This window comes from Peromyscus maniculatus, chromosome 14 (assembly GCF_049852395.1).
Source record: "Peromyscus maniculatus bairdii isolate BWxNUB_F1_BW_parent chromosome 14, HU_Pman_BW_mat_3.1, whole genome shotgun sequence".
In the NCBI taxonomy this organism is placed as follows: domain Eukaryota; kingdom Metazoa; phylum Chordata; class Mammalia; order Rodentia; family Cricetidae; genus Peromyscus; species Peromyscus maniculatus.
This window is the reverse complement of record NC_134865.1, coordinates 82,788,822-82,814,539: the sequence shown is the minus strand read 5'-3', so window position 1 is coordinate 82,814,539 and position 25,718 is coordinate 82,788,822. Positions and strand designations below refer to the sequence as shown.

Sequence of the window (25,718 nt, the reverse complement as noted above, 5' to 3'; positions counted from 1 at the left end):
TGTGACCAGGCATTAGCAAAGAGATCTCAAATGGTATTCCCAATGCAGGGAGAAGAAAAAACGGCTTATTTCTTCAGTTTTTATACCTGTGACTTAAATGTGGTATATAATGTTATTCAGCCATTACTACACTTACTCTTCACCTCTGCATCTTCACTTACAACCTGAAAAGTCACAAACTTGTTTGACACAAAGTTTGTCCACAGGCTGTCTATCCAGCACTGTTTTTAACTCCACACTGGAAGGAAAGACAGCGAGGCGAAGGTGACAGAAGAGCCACCGCCACTGCTGTCTTCTGGCCTCCACACACGCAGCACCCTACCTGTCATGCACGCACAAATACTAACAGCGAATTTAAAAGAACATCAGAAGCCAGGTTCACACTGTAATCCTCATCACTTGGGACGCTGAGACAGAAGGTTCCAGCAGATTCAAGGCCAGCCTGGGTAACATAGTGCTTTCCAAGAAAGAGTAAGTTTGTCTCAAAAAACAAACAAAACGCCGGGCGGTGGTGGCGCACGCCTTTAATCCCAGCACTCGGGAGGCAGAGGCAGGCGGATCTCTGTGAGTTCGAGGCCAGCCTGGGCTACCAAGTGAGTCCCAGGAAAGGCGCAAAGCTACACAGAGAAACCCTGTCTCGAAAAACCAAAAAAAAAAAAAACAAACAAACAAAAGACCAAAATCTTACTAGAAAAAAGGGGGGTAGAGACCTGGACAACTCATAAAAAACACAATGATTCTCAGCTGGGTATGGCAACAAGTCCCTTTAGTGCCAGCACTAAGAAGGGAAACGGAAGGATCAGAAATGCTCAAGGCCCGCGCAAGCTGTACACATAGCAAGGTCGGCCTGGACTAATGTCTCAAAAAACGCAGAACAGTGTCAGGTATGGGGTGTGGTGGACAGCAGAGGCAGGTATATCTCTTTGAGTTCCGGGCCAGCCAATGGATACACAGTATGATCCTGTCTCAAAAGAAGGAAAAGGAAATACAAAGGCTCTTAAACACATGCACTCAGTGTGATTCCAACTGTGAGACACAATATCTCTATTGACACCACCATGTCTCATCTGTCACACTGGCAGAGATCAACAGTACACTGTGCCAGAAGTAAAAACTGGTATAACCTGCACAAGGCACTGTGGCTGAGTTGCTCCAAATCACAAATATAAGTCTTTTGACCCAGAAATTCCACACAGAGTAGTTTATTATCAGGTACTCTACCCACGTGGTTAAATGGCTGTATACAAGGTTACTTTAAACAGCACAGTTCAAACTCCATCAAAGAAGGAATTGCAGCAAATTAAGACAATGAGATACTGTGAGCTCATTAAAATAAAGAAGTTTTTCACACACTAACAAAAACCACCCTCCAAAGACTAGTTCATTTAAAAAATAAAATAGGGGCTGGGGAGATGACTTAGCAGTCAAGAGCAGCTGTTGCTCTAGCAGAGGACCCGAGTTCGGTTCCCAGCAGCCACGTGGTGGTTTTTCAACCACTGGTAACTCCAGTTCCAGAGGATCTGACATCCTCCTTTGACCTTTGAGGGCATCACACACATATATGTATAGGTAAAATACTCATATTCATAAAAATAAATTAAATTAAAATCAAAAGGTAAAAACATGCCAATGCTAAATTTTGCATTTTGGAAAAGATGGAATATACCTATAACTTTGTATCTTGTATTATAAGCTGTCTCCAGGTTATTTCTGGTTTTCTTTTGGTTAGAACCCAGGACCTTGTATATGATAAGCAATTAATTGTTCTACCCATGGAACCACAGGTCCACATCCCTAGCTCCAATACTGGTTATCTGTGAGAACACGGTGCCTGGAGCCAGGATATGAGAAACTTTTTATTGAATATCCTTTCATTTTTGAACCATGCAAATGTACTGACTATTTAAAGAAAAAAACAGGCCTAACAAGAAGCCATAATACCTATGTCCTAAGTAGAGACTTTCTTACTAACTCCCTTAGATAAATAAGTTCTTCCAGTTCACTCAACCAGTACTCACTAAATTCTACTCTATGGCCAGGCACTGCTTCAGACACTCATGAAGGGACTAGCCAGCAGGCCTGGCACACATGGCTCTGGCAGGCCTTGCCCTTCTCTCCCATTCCCTGTCTTGCTAAAATCTGCTAGATGACATCCCTGAAGCTAGTCACCAAGATCTAGTCCCTTATTTGGCCACTTTCTCTTCCCGAGACTGACTACCAAGATCCAGCTATCAAAGTACTGAAGTTCAGTAATCAGAAGCCCCCTTTGGATTACCTAATTAACATGTCCAAATAAAATTAAACACCTCAAGCCAGGCATGGTGGTGCATACCTTTAATCCCAGCACTCAGGTGGATCTCTGTGAGTTCAAGGCCAACCTGGTCTACACAAAGAAACCTTGTCTCAAAAAACAAAAACAAAAATAACCCTTCATCCTAACATGGGGTTTCCCATTTTGCCTTTATAAACTACCGTTTTCCCATGTGCCACAGTCTCCTCTCTGTCTAGATGCAGACCTCTGTCCCTCAGGGACAAGTCCCCCTGCTCCCTCTCCTTTGTTCCCTCCCCTTCTCCTTCCTCCTCTGTCTCCTGTCTTTGCCCATTATCCCCAGCCCTCTGTCCCTCTGGGACAAATAAACCTCCTCTGTGCTGAGAACTTGGCCTTGGGAGTCCTGAGCTGACACATTTCCTTTTAACTTAGGTCTCAGGAGTGAAGATAATCAATTCCTCTTCCTGTAGGGCTAGGAAGGAAGGCTAGAAGTTAGATGAGGATCAGACAGCAATAAGGACTAGGAAGAAAAGTCAAGCTGTGTATGCTGCTCATGTCCACAATCTCAGCTGATGCAGAAAGACTACCATGAGATCAAAGCCATCCTGAGCTACAGAAGGAGTTCTAGGACTGCCTGGACTTCAGAATGAAACCCTGTGGAAAGGAAAAGCTATTCCCATCCATGCCCCTAAAAGGGATAAAGGTAAGATGGCAGTTGGGCTCTGGAAAGGAATGGCCGAATCACATTTAGGTGATATCTTAGCGACTTTTCTATTGCTGCAATAAAACAACTGACCACCGCAACTTAGAAAAGAAAGCCTGAAGTGGTGGCTTCAGAGGGTCAGAGCCCATGAGGAGGAGGGGCAGAGGCAGAGTGGCAGGAATGCCTGAGGACTCACATTCTGATTCACAAGCTGAAGGCAGAGAGACTGTGAATGGCTTAAGTCTTCTGAAACCTCAAAGCACATCCCCAGTGACACACCTCCTCCAACAAGGTCACATCTGACAGTCCTTCCCGAACAGTTCCACCACTGGGGGACCATGAGCCTATGGGGGCCATTCTCATTCCAACTATCCCAGGCAGAAATCAGAAAAGGCGAGGGAGCCAGCCTTGTAGCTAATGGGGAAGATTAGTCACAGAGGGAACACAGCTCATGCCACTGCTCTGATAACAGGGTGGGTGCAGCTCCCCTTTAGAGAAGTCCAACAGGAAAAGAGGAAAACAACACTCCTGCAGAGGAAACAGCACCTACGTGTGAAGAAGCAGCTTAATGCTTAACAGAGGGAGTCACCGGAAGCCAGTGAGTTAGCAAGAGAATGGAAGAGCTGCCAATAAGGCCAGGGCTCATGCAGTGCGCGCAGGTCATGGTTTGGGGGTTTGTCCATCCGTAGTGCTGGGGACGGAATCATGCATGCTAGGCATGCTAAACACGCAGCCTACCACTGAGCTACATTCTGGGAAAATAATTTTGTTTTTTTGTGGTAGAATCAACAGGAGTCAGTACTCCAAGCATGGTAGAGAGAGTTATGTATATAACCTCAGTACTTGCAGGTGGCAGCAGAAGGATCATAAATTCAAGGTAATCTTCAGCTGCACAGCCAGTGTGAGGCCAGCCTGGGCCACGTGAGACCTTGTTTCAATAAACAAACAAACAAACAAATAAATGTCACTGAAAGGCTGTAAGCCTAGGAATGGCATCACATTTGTAGAGAGTCAATAACTATAAAGAGCCGGACAGGAGGGAGCAAACATGGGCAGGCGCAGTCAAGGCAGACTTTTCAAAAGGGACTCAACAAGAGCCTGGGGAAAGCTAGGAGAGGGAGAGAAAGCAGCATGTGACAGCAGAACTGAAATGTTTTATGGAGGACAGACACAGCGAGGGTCAGTGGGATGGCTCCGCAGGTGACTGAGTTCTTTTCCAGGGACCCACATGATGGAAGGAGAGCAGACTCCCACAAGCTGTTCTCAGACCTCCACTGGATGCCATGTAATGCATGTATCCTTCCTCATCCCCTGCCAAGTAAATGAATGGAACTTTTTAAAACTTTAATAATTAAAGAAAAAGTATGGGTTAGGGAGATGGCTCTGTGAATAAAAGGGTTTGCTATCTAATTCTGACGACCTGAGTTCAATCTCTAGAGCGCAGTGGAAGGGGAACCACCTCTACAAAGCTGTCTTGTGACTTCTGTCCGCACACATACCATAGCATACATATGCACACAGACACACCACACACATACTCACCAATCAAATCATTTCTTTAAAAAAAAGTACATTAATAGAAACTAAAAACTGCTAGCTTAGAATCAAGAGTTAAGGAGGGAATAAGAAATGAAATAACAAGCTACTCTGATCCCAAAGACTTGTTACCACTTACTTAATATATGGGAGGCTGCTAAAGCAATAAAGTTCACAGGAACACTGAGCCTATCATTTAAAAACAAAAAGAGTAAACATGTCTTTATTCAGGAAGCTAGGGGAAAAAACAGAGCTTTGCAAACTTAAAGAAAACTAAAGGAATAAAGAGAACACGTCAACATACATAAAACAGAAAAGGGAGCTGGGTGAGTGTGTGTGTGTGTGTGTGTGTGTGTGTGTGTGTGTGTGTGTGTGTGTGTCGGTAGGGGTCTCACTATGTGGTCCAAATTGGCATTTAACCCGCAGCAATCTTCTGTCTCTGTCTCCTGGGTATGAGATTACAAGCATTAGCCACCACACTGAACTTGAAAACAAATCATTTAACAAGCAATCTTGTAAACCTGTTAGGGGGAAAATTAAACCTGAACGAGGAGGATAAAGCGCAAGCCAGTGATGGGGCCTAGCGCCATCCACACCAAAGCAGGTCTAGAGCAGAAGGCAGGGGCAGTTTTGACACAGAGATGGCTACAGCTAGGACTAGAGACAACGGCCAAAGCATATGGTAACAGGAGCTGGAGAAAACCCCAGCAAAGCCACTCACTAGCAAGAAAGAAGACCTACAGCTGAAGGTGATTGAGGCAGGCCTTGGCCGGAGCATATGTTAGTTTAAGTTTTAATTGCCCTAACTGATTTGTGCTCTCACAGAAATACCCACTGGGTCCATTTACTGTAATAAATACTTTTTCCTGGGGGGAAAAGGGCATAAACAAACTATTTCAGGAACAAGAGGGAAATATGATTTTAAATGCAGCCGAGAAACATAATAGAATTGAGAAAGGAATTAAGACTAAGTCATTGAGGAAACCCAACAGTTAAAATCTAGGCAGTAGAAAATGAACCAAGAAAAGCCGCCAGAGACATGTGGGCCAGAAAGGTGAAGTCAGGATTTAAGTGTCAAGATGGGGGAGGGGGAGATGTCAGCAGCTTACGTAAGTTCTTAGTGTATAAGCCTGAGTGCTGTCCCTGACCAGAAACCCACACAGTGGAAAGGAGAAAACCAACTCCTGAAGATCATCCTCTGACCTCCACATGGCACAAGTGCCTACACACATACACCACAACAATAATAGTAAAGTAAAAATTTAAAGTGTTAAGACAACCAAGGTGAAACACACCTGTAACCCTAGTACTCAGGAAGCTGAGACAGACAAGAAGACAGAGTTCAGGGGCAGCCTGGACTACATAGACAGTCCAAGGCTAGCCTGAGCTATATAGCAAGACCTTGGCTTAAAAGTAAATATATAAACAAACGAACAGGCACTCAGTAAGACTGCTCAACAGGTAAGGGAACATTTAGAGCCAAGCCTAATTGACCTGAGTTCAGTCCCTAGGATCCACCTAATAGAAGGAAAGTATCAACTCTCACAAATTGTTCCCTAACAAGCATGCCCCACCAAAAACAAACTAAAATAAATAAAAACGTAAGATTGATAATAAGTAAGGAAATAAACAATGGTGCCAAATGCTGCTGAGAAGTTGAATGGTATCCAGTGGATTTGGTGGCATGAAGTTGAACAGCCCCAGGGCCATGTAGAATCTGACACTGAGAGCCAACGTCAACCTAAGAGGTAATGGCTTTATGTAAACTCAGATTCTGAAGCTGAAAAGTTCCAGCTGATGTTGTAAGACCCTGAGTACCACTGCAGTAGAGCATGCCAGAAGTAGACTGGGACTAGAGGGGGGCCACAGAAGCCACAGAACCAAGTAGCCACAGTGCTCGATGGCCACACAGTCAGTACAAATGAAATCACAGTATCTGATGACAGGCACCATCGAAGGGACAATCATGAGAGAGGCAACAAAGTCTACAGTAAGCTGAAGCAGCAGAAGTCAGAGCAGAACCACGGGAAAGAAAGAAAAATAGAGTCTAAGGAGAGAGCTTCTAGGGGCACAAGGAGAGGCGACTGGACCGCTCGGTCGATGCAGGCTCTGAGAAGCCACTCCACCTCCGCCATCTGAGCTCTCGTGGAAACTCAAAACTTTGGGCGCATCATGGGAAGCCCAGAGGACAACAGCCACTATTTTTTAGTTAGTTGAGATAATACTGCCCTCAATCTTGCTATCTACATGAACACCTAAACTTGAATTGGGGAGGGGGGTGAAAGGAGTCATACAACTCCTGTAACTAACAGGAAAGAAGTGACAGGGCAGTAGTAGTTTTTCTAGAAGGTCAAGGATGGACTTTTCTCCCAGGACTCCAGGATAAGGAACACAAAGCGAGCTTCAGGCATTCAGGACACTAGACTACACTGCTTCCTCCTGAGTTAGACCAGAAGATGTCCAATAGTACAAGAGGCCAGCTGGATGGCTAATTTCTGTTTCTCAACCCATGGGAAAGGGGCTGGGAAGCCTACCTCCACGAAGGGCTGAAAGGGATGGAAAGATCACCTGACTCATTCGAGGGGGTCCTTAGAGGACTATAATTTAAACCAACTCTTTTTTTCTTTGTTTGTTTGTTTATTTATTGAGACGGGGTCTCTCAGTATTCCTCTCTGGCCTAGAATTGACTCTGTAAACTAGGCTGGCCTCAAACTCACAGAGGTCAGCCTGCCTCTAACCCCTGAGTGCTGGAATTAAAGGCGGCGTGCGCCACCGTTAGAACTGTCAAGGCTGAAGCCAGCGCAGGTTAAATACTGAGGTCCTGTCTCAGAGTACATAGATAGGTAAATAAAACTTAAAAATAAAAGTAAAAACAACATGCTTACTATGTACTGGCAGTTTAATGGATATGGACAAATAAGGTATGGTTTCTGTCCTCAAGGTTAGTCTAAAAGAGGAAACAGGTTAAAACAAAACAGAGGACTAGATGAAGAGGCCCAAGAGTTGCCGCAGCCAAACAGCAAGAGGAATGAAGGACAGGTGTGCAAAGCAGGCAGGCCCGTGTGCCAGCTCCAAGGTGCTGCGCTCAGCTTTTCTGTGCATCTCTTCTCCTCAGCTGTGCCCAAGTGTTGATTCCTTCTAGGCCCCAAAGCAGCACGAGACCCTCAGTGTAGCTCATGTCTCTCTGGGTTGCCTCTTCAGTGTCTGTCTGTAGAGCACCTTCTTGTCGGATAGGGCACTTCCCAGTTCCAGAGTGATCTCCAGAGCAAAGAGGGAACTGGATAATCCAAAGGAGTGGCTAAGCCAAAACTGGACCGGTGTGTATGTATTTCCAGCAGCAACAGGAATGGGTTAGTAATCCAAGTCGGGACAGTGAATCAAAGATTTGCCAGAGGCTTCTAAGAAATAATCTTATTCTTCTGAGAGACTGATTAGAAAAACTGTTCATTCTCCTGCACAATACTGACCTCACTCTGGCCCATGTGGTCCAGAGATGAGAGCCTATCACCTCTCGAGCATTTGGCCACAGCAGCTAGGCTGGCAGGCTGATGGAAAGCAGACCAAGAGAATCGTAACAAATAGATCTGGTCTCCAGCCAAATATTCAATGATATAAGCCAATTCATCCCTCTAAGTGGGTTTCCTCTTACTTATTATTACAAAAACCCACCTAATGTTACAAAACACTCAGGTATATAACTCATAAACCACCAATGAATCAGCCCACCAACTTTTTTGTAGCACACTTCAGTTTTCATCTTTTGCTTCCAAAAGTCTGTTAAATTTCATCACTAACTATTAAAATATAAATCATTTATTTCTTATATAAACCTTGGAGAATGGCAATTAGTTAAACTGGGGCTCAAAACTGCATTAAAACAAGGACTGTAAAAATAGCTCAGTTAGCCAGGAGTTGATGGCAGTGCATGCCTTTAATTCCAGCACTCAGGTAGGCAGATCTGTGAATTAGAGGCTAGCCTGGTCTACAGAGCAAGTTCCAGGACAGCCAGGGCTACACAGAGAAATCCTGTCTGGAAAAGCAAAAACAAAAAAAGGGGAAGAAAATCCTTTGTTGAGTACATCCCACCATCATAAGGAAAGGTAGAAGACAAACAGTGAAGTAGGGAGAAACAATCTGTAACCAACACCACAGACAAAATGTTCATCTAATGATGGAGTCATTATTTTTATTTTTTGGAGACAGGGTCTAACTATGCAGTTCTGGCTGACCCTAAACCAGGCTGGCAGAGACAAGTCACAGAGATCTGTCTGACTACCTCTGCCTGAGTACTGGGATTAAAGGCACACACCACCATGACCCACCCTATTAGTGTTGTTTTTTGAGACAGGGTCTCACCACAGATCTGGCTAGGGTCAAACTCTATTAATCCTCCTGCCCAACCTCCCCAGTGCCCGGTCACAAGAATGCAGCACCACATTGTAATTCGGTTAATTTTTTAATGCCTTCTGTTGAATAATCAAATAGGACCACAGTTCATAATTCTGTACAAACTGACCTCACTGAAAAACAAAAAGAACTGCTCTCTAAAACATCAAACACAAACTCTTCACACCGTTCTTTAAACTGTACGTAGGGTGCTCATCGGCCAGTGCGCGCGTGCACATGCACAGCAGACAGAGGCTGGCACCGGTGTCTTTTCTCACCACTCACCACTTCATTCATTCATTTACTTTTGAGGCAGGGTCTTAGTGAGCCTGAGGCTCTTCGGTTCTACAGCTGAACTAATGAGCTTCAGGCAGCTGCCTGCCTTGCCATCTCCCTTCCCACCCTAGTACTGGGGCTACAAGCACAGCACTACTGGGCCTGGCTTTTACTGGGGTCCTGGGGATCCGAGCTCAAGTCCTCTTGCTTGCATGGCAGGCACTTTACTAAGTGTATTTTAAAAGTTTCTTTAGCTCTACAGTCAAACCAGCTAATGAAAAGCACACTGTTGTGATTCTTCTTGTTCAAGCTTGTTCCTAACACAGTACCACTACACCACAAGCATTAACAGTAACTACATTAACAAGCTTCTCGAAGGCAGGACTTAGGGCTTGGTCTCCACACTCCATACAACATTTGGTAGTCACAAGACTCGCAGTAAGACTAGCATTCGGGAGGTGGAGAGATGGCACCGCAGTGAAAGAGGGTATACCACTCTTGCAGAAGACCTGAGCTCCATCAACAGCACCCACTCAAGGAGCTCACAGCTACCTATCTAACTCCAGCTCCAGGGGTAATCCTGCTCCAAAAAATCGGATGCCTCTGGCCTCTACTAGCATTCATATACATATGTGCACGTGCGTGTGACACACACACACACACACACACACACACACACACACGCACGCACGCACACATGCACACACACACATAATTAAAAATGGTAAAAATAAATGTAAAAAAAGGACATTTATGACTGCTTCATTGACTTCAGACATATTCTCTGTGAATCTTCCATGTTTTCCGTCAGACCCGTGGAGCAGCGCACAGATGGCTGTGAGCTCCACGTGAGTGCTGGGAATCAATCCTGGGTTCTCTGAATGAGCAGCAGTGCTCTTAACTGTGGAGCCGTTTCTCCAGCCCACTGTGTGCTTCTTACTGCTGCTCCAATCGACTCATGGATCATTTGTTACTACTCTCCTCTCATCTGAATTCAAGAGATGCAAGGTCCTCTAGAGAGATAAGTATTTCCTATTTTAAATAATAACTACAATGCTTTCCACTCAGGATGCGAGATTCTAAAGTTTAAAAAAAAAAATCTTATCAGTATCTCCGAAGTCAGAAAGCAGTTCTTAGTGGAAATAAGCAAAGGTTTCCAGCCACTCAGCAATCCAATGTGTGCCCTACTAGATTACATACAAGATTTCTTAAAGTAAAGCAGATGTGATGATGGTGCACACCTATGCACCCAGCACCCAGGAAGTTAGGGTAGGAGGATTGCCATGAACTCTATGCCAGCCTGGGCTACACAGCAAGACCTATGTTCCTCCCTCATCTTCCTTTGGCACTACCAAACAACAACCACAAATTTAATTTAAAAAAATTAATTAAGCCAAGGCATTCAGAAGAGGCAGGTGGATCCTGAGTTCAAGGCCAGCCTGGTCTACAGAGCAAGTTCCAGGACAGCCAAGACTACACAAAGAAACCCTGTCTCAAGGAAGAAAAAAAAAATTAGAGTAGATACAGGCATGATAGCTCATGCCTGTAATCCCAGCATGTGGGAGCCTGAGAAGGAGTTCAGGCTAGCCTGGACTAGAGAATAAGCTCCTGCCACCAGAAAAAGAATAAATCTTGCTGGGTAGCAGTGGTGCACACCTTTAGTACCAGCACTCAGGAGGCAGAGGCAGGTCTCTGTGAGTTTGAGGCCAGCCTGGTCTACATAGTGAGTTCTTATATAATAAGTCTCTTTAAAATTATAAATGGAAAGGAGTATACAAAATTACAAATGGATGCCAGGTGTGGTGGTACTCTGCCTTAATTTCAACACTAGGGAAACCGAGGCAGGTGGATCTCTGTTAAATTCAAGGCCAGACTGGTCTACTAATGCATCTCAGGCCAGCAAGGGCTACCTAGAAACAGCCTGTCTTTAAAAGAAAAATTACAAATGAAGGGGTCATCAATACAGTTCAGTGCGTAAGGAATTTGCATCAAGACTGATGAGCAGGGTTCAATTCCCAGAACGCAACAAGGTAGAAGTAAAGAACTAACTCCTGCAAGTTGTCCTTTGACATCCTCATGTATACTCTGGCACACATGCCCACATATAACACACAATAAGCAAACAAATAAATGTAATTACAAATGGGGCTGACACTAGTAGCACAAGTCTGGAATCTCAGCTACTCAGGAGGCTGAGGCAGGAGGACAAAAGTTCAAAGCCTCCCGGGCTGCATGAGGCAAGGCTAGCCTGGGCAAGTTACTAAGACCAAGACTCAAAAACTAAAAAAAAAGGTAGAACGGGCTATAGAGTTGGCTCATCAGTTAAGAGCACTTCTTGCTCTAGCAGAGGATCCAGGTTCACTTCTCAGCACCCACATAGTGGTTCACAACCATCCTTCACTTCAGTTCCAGAAGATCTGACGCCCTTCACAGGTACCAGGCACACACAGTGCACAACCACATATGCTGGCAAAACAATACAGTTAAGTCAATCTAAAAAATATTCCCCCCCCCTAAAAAATATTTTTTTAACCCAAAACTTAAAAAAGGTAGACTTATAGCTCAGTGGTAGAATGTTTGCCCAGCATGCTCAAGGCCTTAGGTTCAATCCCCTATATAGATAAAGAAAAATACTGAGAGGAGAGCAGGAAGGGAGAAGAGGGAGAGGAGAGGAGAGGAGGGAACAGAAGGGTTTGACTAGGACCTCCTAAAGCCATCCAGTGTCTAAAGCAGTGAGGAGTGTGGGTGGCATCTAGCTCACTCTCCATAAAGAGCAGTAGTCGGCCAACATCACCAACAGGTGGTCCTGCAGCTTTTAACAAGACAAAATGTTCATCCTCTTCCAAATCGGTCTACCATCCACTTTTCTTAATAAACCTGAAATGGTGTCAGCTGGTTCTTTTGGCCCCAACTTCATTAAAGCACATCAAGTATAAACCTTAACTAGCACAGAGACCTAGAGGTCACATTATTTTCAACTTGCTTTTGCAAATACCTCACCAAATTTAAACTTAAGAAGCAACGAACCGCCAGGTTGTGGTGGCACACACCATTAATCCCAGCACTCTGGAGGCGAGGGCAGAGGCAGGTGATTCTCTGAGTTCGAGGCCAGCCTGGTCTACAGATGAAGTTCCAGGACAGCCAGGGGTATGGCCAGGGCTACATAAAGAAACCCTGTCTCGGAGAAAAAAGTAAGGAATCTAAAAATATTAACAGCATCTCCCCAGTGGAAAGACGAATTTATTTTACTTTTAAAATTGAGTATGGAATCATACAATCTTAAGAGCTAACAGGCCTTAGAACCATCTGAATTGAATTCCCATGTATCATAGGGATCCCATCAGTAACATTCTGAGCAGTGCATTCATGGTGTGGGTCTGAAATGAGAGAGAAGGGATGAGTAAGGATATTTGATCTGCATGCTGAGCAAATCTAATAGAGTTGGTTTGGCTTTTTGAGATAGGGTCTTATGTATCCAAGGCTGGCCTTGAAATCCTGGTCCTCTTGCCTCCCCAAGTGCTGGTATTAGAGGAGTGCAACACCATGCCCCAGACCATAATCTTAAAGCAACTGTTCCTAGTACATGAGTCTTGTAGTAGTGTGATTTGATAGCAACAGATCAAAAAAAGCAATCTGCAAGCCAGGTGTGGGGGCACATATCTTTTAGACCAGCACTGAGGAAGGAAAGGTAGGCAGATCTGAGTTCCAGGCAAGCCTGGTCTACATAGTGAGCAAGGAGGTCTGCCAGGGCTACAAAGTAAGAACGTGTCTCAAAAACAACAATAAAGTTATCTGCAGCATTTGTTTACTTTCTATTACTTTACTGTCTCTAACTTGAAATTTTAAGAAAGCAAACTTTATTACCTATTGGTAGTGCTGGGAAATTTTTCTAAAGATATGAACTACTAAAAATTACCCATGTTACTTTTAGACCCAAACTTAGATGTTTTCCAGCTTCTTGGAAATCTTTTGAAGGTACAGCATGGGTAGACATAGCTTTATGGAGTCATTCAACTCAAGAGATACAGCAGCAAAGGTCCTGCCTCAATGATGAGCACTGCAGTGGGCAAAGAGGAAAGAACAGGAAAAGCCAAATCCACTGTAAGGAAGCTTTGTCTACAGAAGAGACATTCTCACAGGGAATTACAAACTGAAAAAATGTCAGGAAGGCAAAGCACAGGGTGCTGTGAGAACATGGAAAGGAGGACTGATCTAACCTGTGAATTCACATAAGGACTTGCGGGGGAAGTGATAGTCAAACTGAGATGTGAATGGAGACCATTCACATTTATGTAAAAAAGTCTCCATAAAATAAAAGGACAGGTCCAATAAAACAGCTACCTTTGGCATCTTTTTCCTGAAACAATCTTTTTTTCTTAATGATAAAGTAAGTCATAAAATATTTAAAAGCTAATAATTCAAAGTTCTGTGGGAGGCGTCTTTCTCATCTCTCATAGCATCCTGCTCAGTATTACTAGTATTATGGTAGTCACTCAAATCTTTGTTGAAATGATTAGCGCAGTACTAATTCTGATGTTCATACTGTCTTTAGCTAAGCAAATCTGATTCACAAACTTCATCTCAGCACATAAGAAATCTCCTTCTGGATTTCCTCATTGTGAGAAGGGGCTTCCATCTCCTCATAAGGCTGATATAGATTCAGTGAAGGCCTGGCATGGTAGTACACCCCTTTAAACCATTAAACTGAACACCAGGGGGTGAGGAGGCAGAGGCAACAGGATCTCTATGTAAGTTCCAGGCCAGCCAGAGCTACATAGTGAGACCCTATGTCAAAAAAAGAAAAAAGAAAAAACTCAGACAATGTGTAACCCAACACTGGCTAAATTCTGAAGTGCCTAAGATATGTACATATAGTATCCTTGGATAGTCAGGCCCGGCATGGTGGCACATGCCTTTAATCCCAGCAATGGGGAGGCAGAGGCAGCCAGGGCTGTTATACAGAGAAACCCCGTCTTGAAAACAACAACAAAAAGTATGATTTGTCTAAAACAATTTTTTTATGCTCATATGTGCTTCATTTTCCTTATAATGAAAAACACTAATAAATGTTTATATCTTCTCTCTAGGCTTGGTTTTCTGAGGGAGATGAAATGACATATACTCTAAGTCCCATCTAGTGCTCGACTCTGACCTCTAAGCATTTAAAAGAGCCTATATATTATACTTCTCAGTGTCAGACTACTTCCCTACACTTCAGTCCCTCGGGACCCCATGCTTCCTCTGCAGAAAGAGAACACATACACTTAGTTCGTGAAATGTCTGTAATCCCAGAACCTGCACAGGCAGAACACAAGTTCAAGGTCAGTCTAGGCTACATAGTAAGACCTTGTCTCAAAAAATAATTTGGGGGGCAAAGGCAACAGATAATTCAGTGGTAGTGTTCGCTCAGCATACATTAAGGCCCTGGGTTCAATATTACCCATTTCACACGTGTTTAATTTAGTTGTAAACCTCACCCAAATTGGGGCTTCTAGGTGATTCGAATACCTGTAAAATTTTATATTCCTTGGACTGCGGGATGTGCCTCAGTGGCAGAGTTCTTGCCTAACATGTATTATGAGGCTTGATCCCCAGAGCGTGCACTCACTGTTGCTGTCTCTCTCTCTCTCTCGCTCGCTCGCTCTCTCTCTCTCTCTCTCTCTCTCACACACACACACACACACACACACACACACACAACACACACACCTCTTATATTCCTTGAAAAAAAAAGCAGAAAACAAAAATATGTCAAAATGGCCAACTGTCAAAAATGTAAAAGACCTACTTACTACTTAACCTAAAAGTAAAATTCTGACTTCCTAATTAAAGATGACTATTAACTATTTTGCTTGCTTTGTTGAGAAAGAGTCTCACTATATGGTGAAAAGTGGCCTCTAATTCTCAACCCTCCCAAGCCACTATACAGGGCAAATTATTAGCTCTATTTTCAAATCAGAACTCAGAACCAAAAAAAAAAAAAAAAAAAAGGTCACTATCCTATAGCATTTGTATTCCTAGAGTTTGAAAGATAAAGGCAAGGAGAATAAGGAGTTCAAGATCATCCTCTGCTACTTGACAAGTTCAAAGCCAGACTGGTCTATTTGAGACCTTGTCAAAAAAAAAAAAAAAAAAAAGTCAATTATATTCAGAAATGACAATAAGTACAAACTCAGTTATGAAAGAAAAACTTCAATTGCAACAGCTAGGAGAGTTTAAATATCTGCCACAAAATACAAATGTACCTACAAGATAGATACATAAAATTTTACACCCCCCCCCAAAGTATCAACGCACTCAAATCGCCCACTTAAAGGCAACTTAAGTATTTCAGACTTTTGACTTTTTTTTTTTTTTTTTTTTGAGACAGAGTTTCTCTGTGTAGCCCTGGCTGTCCTAGAACTCACTTTGTAGACCAGGCCTGCCTCTGCCTCCCAAATGCTATGATTAAAGGCATGTGGCAATATTTCAGACCTTTTTTTTTTTCCTGGAACTGGCTTTGTAGACCACCTGGCCTCAAACTCACAGAAATCTGCCAGCTTCTGCCTCCTGAGTGTTGAGATTAAAGGCATGTGCCACCACTGCCTGGCTTCAGATGTGTTTTAAAGAATGTTTTAACATAGTTTTTAAAAGATCTTAGTACACCATTATAAGGACACTTCTAAACAAATGGTCTTTTTTTTTTAACTATGCAAACCAGAGCTACTAGACCCAGATGAAGTTTGTCCTGAGAATGAAGGGGGTGGGGGGAGCCTTTCAGGACGGGTGTGTAACACTTCGAGGGAACACCTCCCTAACATGCCAGAGGCTCTGGGGTTCTGTCCACACCCAACACTGGGGGGGCAAGGGAGGGACAGAAAATGAAGGAAAGGAAGCAATACCTGAACTAGCAATCATTAATGTTTCACTCTTTAAACTTTTTATTATTTACTTACACACGCACGTCTGAATGCCACATGTATGCAGGTGCCCAAAGAGGTCTGAAGGCGGCTTTGAATATGCTGGAGCAGTGATTACAAGTGGCTGTGAGCTGCCTGGTGTGGAAGCTAGGCTCTGAAGAGCACCAAGTCCTCTTAACTACTGAGCAATCTTCTGGCCCCTGTGAATTCAACTTTTAATTAAGTATGTTGTATTTTTACATCATCATTATTTTTGTTTGATAGGTTTTGGATTGGGAGAGTGTTTTGGTTTTTTGAGATATTCATATTTATGAATATTCATATTATGAGTATGAATTAGATATTCATATTATGTAGCCCTAACGGGCCTGTACTTCTATGTAGGCCAGGCTGGCCTTGAACTCAGAGATCCACCTGTCAAGGTTTGTGCCACCATACCCACCTGGTTTTGTTTTGTTTTGTTTTGTTTGATGTAGGGTCCTACTATACAGCCCATGTTTTATATAGCTCATATCTGCCTCAACTTGCTAACTGTAGCCCAGGCTGGCCTCGAACTTGATAACTATAGTCCTGGCTGGCTACAAAAATCACAATTTGAGTGCTAGGATTGCAGGTGTACACAATCACGGTAGGATCTAATTACAGTTTTTCTCAGATTTATTTTATTTTTTAAATTACATGTGTGCACGCGCACACGCGCGCGCTATAAGTGGGTACTCAGAACCCAGAAAAGGGCATCAGATTCCCTGGAGCTGGGGTTTCAGGCAGTTGTGAGTAGCCTGACATGGGTTCTGGGAACTGAACTGGAGTCCTCTGTAAGAGCAGTGCAAGTTCTTACCCACTGAGCCATCTCCCTAAAGCTGTCTTGATAACATAGTCTTAAAATGTTTTCCAGAGAAAAATCTGAATACTGTGGTATTCAGAGGAGGAATGTTGAGATGGCAGCTTCTTTTGACAGTCACTTAATGCTTGCTTCTCTAATTTACATCTACTGAGTGTGTCAGGACTCTAATGGCCATGACAGCTACTGTATCACAAATTATATATAATGTGCACTGCAGCTCTCTCTTGTAAAGAAATGCAGGAAAAGTTTCAAAAGTGTCCAAGGTCACCAATGAGTCAGTAACAAAGTTGGAAGGTAACACTAAAACTTCAGCTCCTACACTACAAACCACTTTCCCAATCCCAAATGAGAGGAAAGAGCCAACTGGCTATTTTCAAAACCTTCCAACACCGTAGTACACTGACTAAATACAAATCAAAGATTCACCTTGGGCCAAAGAAAAAACATGTTACGCTTGCATACCATTATCTCCTTCTTTGTTCTCATAACCATATAACACAATATGAAAAACCAACTGACTTTGGCTATATTAAACCTTGGTAATGTGTGTACTCTTCAATATGGACAACTTATTTTCCCACTAACTGAACATTTATAAGTTAATCTTTCATCACCTTGTCACATTCCGTCCGAGGTGCTATGGGCTACATCACTTCCTCACTCAACAGTCAAAAGTTAAAAACAAGCAATTCTCAGAACATAGCTACACTGCCAATGACAAAAAGGAGGGGAAAGCGCCAATAAATTGCTGCTTTTAACGAGACATTTTTAAACACGGTGACGTGCTTCACAGAATTACTGTTAAGTTCTTGGCTGGTTACTTTAAAGTAGCATTTAAGGCATATCCCTCCCTGTTTGGGACAGCCCGACTCGTTAGACAAGATAAATCTAGGCTCACTCACACAGAACACCTCTGAAGCAACTTAGCTTATTGAGAACATCATTGCAACCTCCCAAGCGTGAGTATCCAGCCCTCTCATAGTACGAGGGACAGACTGTCCCTCTTCAAAAATCTTTCAGGAGAAGGTTCCCCCGCGGAGACAATGACAGCAGTACTCCCGGGAAGGTCTTTGGAAACAGTGTTGACACCGGGAGAAGAGGCTCCTCGGAAGTGTCAGTGCGGCAGCAGGTGGAGTAGCCCTGCGTGCCGAGCAGGTCCTTTCTGACCTAGTCTCCAAGTCCTCCGCCTCCCTGTCCCGGTTCCGCCTTACGGACCTTTCCAAGGCGCCTCGCGCCCCGGTTCCCTCACCCAGGGCAGGATTCTCGAGCCTCCCGGGAGGCGAGGCCACCCTAAGACGGCCGCCGCACCTCTTCCGGGGACTCGCAGGCCCGCTCCCCGGCAGTGTCGGAACCCGACGGACCCCACCGGGGGGAAGGCAGGCAGCTGCTCCCGGGGTCTGTGCTCGCGCCCCGGTTCCAGAGCCCCGTCCCTTTCGAGGCACCGCAGCCGTCACCCGCCTCACTCCTGAACCCCTTCTCCTCCGGAGTACCCCAGCGGAGTTACCGGCCCACTCAAAAGTCCCAGCGCCGGCCGCCCCCACCGGTCACCCCGGCCTCGCTGTCACCGCCCAGCTCCCGGCTTCGGCCCGCAGCGCCGGCGTGCCCCCGGTGACGCTCGGGTCGGTACCTTGCGGACCCCCTTGTAGATATAGAAGTAGAGCTCCCGGCCCACATTGAAGCAGAGGCGGTCGCCGTTGCCAGACTGGTCGTTGAGGTTTACGAAGGAGACGCGGACAGGGTTGGATCCCTGCGAGTTGAAGGGCACCCGGTTGGGCCGGCTGTACTCCGAGTGCGGCAGCAGCTTGTACAGACCTTCCCGGGTGGTGAATTGGGTCTTAATCTCGTTCATCTCCTTCCCTCCTCCCTCCGTCGCCATCTTGGAAAGCAGCGTTCATCCTGCCCTAAGTGCCCGGATCACGCCCACCGCGCAGGCGCCGTCCACGGCCGCTCGTTCTCCGCCCCCCACCCCCTTGGTCGCGGCCCCGCCCATTCGCGAGCCCGCCCCCGCGAGGGCGGGGCCGAGGCGAAGGGGGCGGGGTCGCTCACGGTCCCACTGCGCACGCGTGCTCACCTGGCGCGCTCCGCCAGGCGGGGCGAGCGCAAACCCCTCCCCCTGGGTGCCGCCCTCTCCATGCCTGTGGGAAAGCTCCGCTCGCAGAGCTGCGCTCAGGCGTTCCTTGGGTGAGGTGAGTCGGTGGGCGCTCTGGCGCTTCGCTGAGAGACCCTAACTCGAGAAGCCGAGGGAGGGCGCCGCCTTGGCCTCGGCCGGCTGGCACCCCTCGAGACTGAGCCTGAGCCGAGCAGTGAGGTCCGGTGTGTGGACCTGTGCGTCCCAGCTGTGCTCGCCCTCCTGGGGAGGACGCGGGCGGTCCCGATGGGTGCAGGGTCCTGAGCCCCTCTACGCCTCCCAGAGGCGGTTTTTCTCCGAAGATAGAGAAAGATTGGGGTTTATTACACTTCACGGTTTTGTTTTTGTTCGTTGGTGGTTTGTTTGCAAGTGGGGTTGGGAAGAAGAGCCTAAGTGCACAGGACTTGTGTTTTCAAGTCTCACCTGAAATCTGAGGGGTGAGCACTGGCTGGTTCTTGAGAAAGTAGGTTGTGTTGGCGCCCGTGTCTCCTGTGCTATCGCCGTCACTCGCTGTCTAGAGGAAGGGGCGAGGGTCAGAGCCCGTGGCTTTGGAAGCTAGACATTGAATCTGTGCATGCATGGTTTTCTTGCTCAGTAGTTAATACCGCCTAATAAAGGTAAGGCTAATTAGTTTTTTTAAAGCCTCACATGGATCTTGAAGTTGTTTGCTAGGAGAACCATGAAGTTGTATGAATATTCTGTACAAAGTCTAAATACTAAGAAAAAGCTCACACATTAAAGTAATATTAAACCTTTGATGCATCGATTTCTGGGTATGTGCACTGGAATACGAAGGCTTCTAAAGTAATAAACGTTATAATAGAATTCTAGAATGGAAAAAAAGAATGTTACACGAAGAATGAACTATTCCTGAAAAGTCATGTCTGTAGAGTAGAAAATAAGTGGAGCAAGCTCAGTACCGTGGTGGGCACCTGTAGTTCCAGACAGAAGGAATGCCTGAGCCCAGATGTCGGAGGCTAGCCTAGCCCATGGAGCAAGACTCCCGACTCACAGAAATTAATTGTAAAAAAGTGAGGAGCGTTCGAAAGAACTTGAAATGATAAACATTTTATGTAGTAGAAAGCAAATACATAGGCCGGGCGTTGGTGGCGCACGCCTTTAATCCCAGCACTCGGGAGGCAGAGCCAGGCGGATCTCTGTGAGTTCGAGGCCAGCCTGGGCTACCAAGTGAGCTCCAGGAAAGGCGCAAAGCTACACGGAGAAACCCTGTCTCGAAAAACCAAAAAAAAAAAAAAAAAAAAAAAAAAAAAAAAAAAAAAAAAAAAGAAAGCAAATACATAAACAGTAGAAACTGTACCAATGTTGTAATAATGCATTTGACACTAACACCTTGTAGCTTTCATATATGCTGGAGATATATATATATTATCACTACAGTAAAATCCTTTCTTCCTTATTTATTTATTTATTTATTTATTTATTTATTTATTTATTTATTTATTTATTTATTTATTTTTAGAGACTGTATCTCACTAAATAGCCCTGGCTGTCCTGGAACTCCATAGGAGACCAGGCTGGCCTCCAACTCAAAAATATGCCTGCCAAGTGCTGGGATTAAAGGACAGATCTACACACCCATCTTAAAACCTTAATACATTTCTAGAATACACCTTAAATTTCATTTTTTTGTTATTGGTCTTTTCCTAAAATGCAAAGATAGATCAAAACTCTTAAAAATACTAGGGCATGTTCGATGGGCAATCTCAATCTCCCATAGCTATGTTATTTTGCACCAAAACCAGGTGTTTATAATGGTCATCTTGAGGGATAAGTAACAGCTCGAATTATCTAAAAAGAATGCAGTTGGGTTTTCTAGTTAATAGGGGGAAATAGGCTTTGGGAGGGGAAACCTCAGCAAACAGAAACTGAAAAAATGTTGACCTTCAACCATAAGGTTGAATTGCTCATAAAACCAATATACTACTGGGCATGATGCTAATGTCTTAACCTCAGCACTTAGGAGAGAGAGGCAAACAGACGTCAAGGCCAGCCTGGTTTACACAAAGACTTCCAGAGCACTCAGGCCACATAGTGAAACCCTGTCTTAAAAAAAAAAAAAAATTAAGACTGATATGCCTTAAGATTTATATTAAGCTGTCTCAAAAAAAACAAAAAAAAAAGATTTATATTAAGGTTTTATTCTATACATTTTTTTTCTTGCCAAACATGGTAGCATATTCCTGAAATGCCATCATTCCCAGAGACTGAGAAAGGATGATGGAGAACTCAGAGCCAGCCAAGCATAGTGGCATACACCTGTAATACCAGTACTTGGGAAGTGGGAGCAGGAGGATCAGGAGTTCAAGGACATTCTCAGTTAAGTAGTCAGTTGAGAAACCAGCCTGGGCCACTTTAGACCCACTCTAAAAAAAGAAGTGATTCCAGCACTTGGGAGGCAAAGGCAGGCAGATCTCTGTGAGTTCGGGGCCAGCCTGGATGAGTTCCAGGACAGCTGAGGCTACACAGAGAGATCCTACCTCCTCCCCCCAAAAAAAGAAAGAAAGAATTCAGTGCCAGCCTGTGCTACATAGCAAGACATTATCTAAAAACAACAACCAAAGCTAGAAAGATGGCTCAGTGGTTAAGAACACTTGCTAATCTTTCAGAGGAGCCAGGTTTGATTCCTAGCACCAACATGACAGCTAGCAACCTTCTTTCTGCAACTCCAGTTCCAGGGAATCTTTCATCTCTTCTGGCCTCCACAGGCACTGCATGCATAAAATACACAGACATACATGCTGGTAAAATACCCATATACATAAAAAATAAAAATCATCTAGGCATGGTAGTATACACCTTTAATCTCAGCACTCAGGACATAGAGGCATATGGATCTCTGTGAGTTCATGACCAGCCTGGTCTATAGAACCAGGACATCCAGAGCTACATAGAGAGACCCTATCTCTCTCTCAAAAAAAGTATGATTCCTTTTCACAAAATGTTAGAATTTTGTAGCTGGGCAGTGGTAGCACACACCTTTAATCCCAGCACTCAGGGAGGCAGAAGCAGGTGGATCTCTGTGAGTTCAAGGCCAACCTAGTCTACAAAGAGAGTGCAAGGACAGCCAGTGCTGTTACACAGAGAAACCCTGTCTCAAAAAAAATTTTTTTATTAAAAATTGTGTTTCTAGACCTTGAAGACACAGTCTAGTAGAATGTGGTTAGCAAGGGGTTACTTATTTCATACATACTTTCAGTTAGTATGAAATAAGTCCTAGAGCTCTTTTGTACAGGCTAGTATTCAGTTATAACAAGATAGCATATTTTGGAAGTTGATAAGAAAGTAGGTTTTAAGTGTTTCACCACAAAAAGTAAATACCTAGTTGTGCATGGTTGCCCACATCTGTAATCCCAACAGTGGAGGTAGAGGAAGGAGGATCAGGTGTAAAAGGTTATCATCAGCTACATAGTGATTTTAAGCCCAGTCTGGGCTACATGAGACACTGTCTCAAAAATAAAAAAGAAATACCTGAGAAAATGGGTATGTTAATTAACTTAAGCCAATTCCACAACATACTTGTACACTAAATATGCTATCCATGATAAATATATAATTTGCATGTGTCAGTTAAAAATGGTTTTGAACATCTGGAGAGATGGCTCAGCAGGTAAGAGCACTGGCTGCTCTTCCAGAGTACCTGGGTTCAATTCCCAGCACCCATATGGTAGCTCACAGCCATCTTATAACTCCAGTTCCATGGGATTCATCTTTTGGCCTCTGTGGACACTGCACTGATGTGGTTCACAGACATACATACAGTCAAAATGTTTAAAAATGGTTTTGAAGCCAGGCAGTAGTGGTGCACACCTTTAGTCCCAGCACTTGGGAGGCAGAGGCAGGCAGTTCTCTGTGAGTTCAAGGCCAACCTGGTCTACAGATTGAGTTCCAGGACAGCAGCCAGAGCTACACAAGAAACCCTGTCTCAAAAAACCTATAAAAATTCTAAAATTATATATTAAGATTCCTTCCTTAGTTAATATTTAGAATGAACAACTTAGTCTGCTTCCTTATTTTTTAGTCATGTACCCAGATTGCACTGAATATATAATAGTTCTTTTTAAAAGTGTTCAGTGATGATAAAGATCATTGATAATGCTTACCAAAAAAAAAGCAAAAGGCCCTAAGGCAGTAATGTGCCTAAGAGAATCACAGATTAGTAAGAGGGATAGTGCGGTAGATGAAGCCATTGCAGGGTTAAAGAATCCATTTGGGGGCTGGGGCTATGGTTCAGTAGGTAAAAGCACTACATAAGTTTTATGACCTGAGTTCCAGAACCCATGGAAAAACTGTGCATTTCTATAATACTATCATTCCTATGGTGAGGTGGGAGGCCAAGACAGGAGAATCCTCTGGAAATTTACAGGCCAGCTGGTCTGGATTATGCAACACAGGAATAAAATGAGAGACCCTACCTCAAAAACAAGGTGGAAGTTGAGGACACTTAAGGTTGTTCTCTGATTACAGATGCATGATGGCACAAATGTACCTCATACATATGTTATATACACATACATGCACACATAAAAAATTTTAAAGAATCCATTTATTTGCTGATTTGAGAGTAGATTAAGGGAAGGAAAAATTGGGATAGTAGAAGCTATTTACGATGATGCCCATTGTGTTTTATTTACTTATTTATGAGTATATGTGTGTATGTGCATGTGCACATGTGGTCAGGGGTCCACTTTGTTATTTCATTATGTAGACCAGGCTGACCTCCAGCTCACAGTGGTCCCTTTGCCTTTTTTCCTGAATGCTAGCATTAAAGTTACACCGCCCATATCTTCCATATACATTAAATTGCAAGTGACTATCTTGGTTTTTTTTTTTTTTTTTTTTTTGAGACAAGGTCTCACTCTGTAGCCTAGGCTAACCTGAACCTCATGGCAGTCCTCCTGCCTCAGTTTATGAGTGCTGGTATTACAAATGTGAGCCACCATACCCAGATTTTTATTTTATTTTATTTTATTTGAAGAATTTATTTTATTTATTTTTTTTTCAAGACAGGGTTTCTCTGTGTAGCTTTGCACCTTTCCTGGAACTCACTTTGGAGACCAGGCTGGCCTTGAACTCACAGAGATCCGCCTGCCTCTGCCTCCCGAGTGCTGGGATTAAAGGTGTGTGCCACCACCGCCAGGGAAGAATTTATTTTTAAGCCAGTTGTGTTAGTACTTCCCTTTAATCAAAGCACTCAGCAGGACAAAGCTTGTGTGTGTGTGTGTGTGTGTGTGTGTGTGTGTGTGTGTGTGCGCGCGAGCCCCTGTGTTTGCCCATAATGAGGGGGCATGAGTGCAATGGTGCTATGTAGGGAGGTCAGAAGACAACTTTGGGCAATCAGTTCTCTGCTTGTACCTTTACATGGGTTCCAGAATTTGAGCTCTGATTGCCAAGCATGTGCAGCAAGAACCTTTACCCACTGAGCCATCTCACCAGTTCTCAGTTTTAAAATTTATTGTGGTTCCAGGAATTGAACCTAGAACTTTGTGTATACTAGGCAAATACCCTTCCACTAAATATAGCTCCAGCCTTCTTATTACTTTATTTTGGGACAGTCTGAGTTTCCCAGACAAGCCTTAAACTCACAACCCTGCTTCAGCCACCCAAATAACTGGGATTAGAGTCTTGTGCCACAGGCCCTTTTCAGATGTAGCACAGTTAGTAAGTACATATAATGTGGATACTATACTAAGTATTTAAATATGCTTTCCTTTTTTAATGCAAATATGCAGTGCCCAAGGGGAGCAGAAAAGAGTGTTGGAACCTCTGGAGTTACAGATAGTTGTGAGCTGCCATGTGGTTGCTGGGAACCAAACCCAGGTCCTCTTCAAGAGAAAGCCAGTACTCTTAACTGCTACAGTCTGCAGGACTATACAGTAGAATTTCAGCTGATAAAGCAGAAGCAACCCACCAGAATTGATGCATTCTGATGGAGGAGACTCAGTCACAAGGCTCTGGGAGTACTGCCTTTTGTATTATAGCTGTTCTTACAGCAAATCTCTTGTGAAACCATAACTGCCCCTTCTTTGAGTGGGACCCATCCCAAAAAAGACCCAGCAGTGTGTAAATTACTGGGCAAATTTCTCCCATATGCTGGGTGACTTCCTCCCCACTCTTCTGGGACCTTCAGTGAGAGAATCTAGTCCGACAGTCAATAACCTTGGTTCCCACAGCCTAATCTCCGCTCTGTTCCCTGAAACAAACATTAGAAGCTAACTCCCTGCGATTATCTCCCATTTGGCAGGACATATGGTCAGGAAGGGAGTCTTTCAAATAGATCACATTTGGGACCTTCAGAGATAAAGGGTCGTCCAAGATATCTTCATTTGATTCCAGTCCGTCCTGATTAGGGAGAGCAAGTGCCCTAAATTTTCCTGCAGCCAACTTGGAAAGTGCTAACCTCTAGTTCTACCCTAAAAGCTACTAATTCCCTACACCTACTCTCACTTTGGTTTATTGATACAGGATTTTAACCTAGGAATGTAGTATCATGCACAAACTCCCCTTCTCCCTTCTTAAAATTTAAACCCTCCTAAATCAACTTTACTGTCTCTTAATGCTGCCCAGGTGTCTTTCTGGCCATGCCTCTCCGGGGCCAGAAAGATGCTGATGATGTCACTCGGGACAGCTCCTATCTGCTTCTTGTTCCTGAGAAAAAA

At 44.1% G+C, this 25,718-nt stretch overlaps 1 protein-coding gene and 1 pseudogene across 10 annotated transcripts in view; one reads left to right on the top strand and one right to left on the bottom strand.

Moving 5' to 3' along the window:
• The window catches only part of Wdr20 (WD repeat domain 20), a 66,636-nt gene extending 46,816 nt beyond the window's left edge, over positions 1–19,820 (bottom strand). For 4 of the 9 annotated variants that reach the window (XM_006992134.4, XM_006992135.4, XM_006992136.4 and 1 more), the window contains exon 1: positions 18,541–18,907. In XM_006992134.4, coding sequence (XP_006992196.1) covers positions 18,541–18,789 — 249 coding nt within the window. In that variant the 5' untranslated portion in view covers positions 18,790–18,907. Of the gene's footprint in view, positions 1–18,540; positions 18,908–19,464 lie in introns of those variants that run through there. The other 5 variants (XM_042261191.2, XM_076551400.1, XM_076551399.1 and 2 more) reach the window with 4 other exon arrangements.
• Positions 18,970–25,718, top strand: part of LOC121822491 (eukaryotic translation initiation factor 4E pseudogene) — a 38,163-nt pseudogene continuing 31,414 nt past the window's right edge. Inside the window, exon 1 of the transcript XR_013044548.1 lies at positions 18,970–19,099. The product of XR_013044548.1 is annotated as a eukaryotic translation initiation factor 4E pseudogene (transcript). The remainder of the gene's footprint in view (positions 19,100–25,718) is intronic.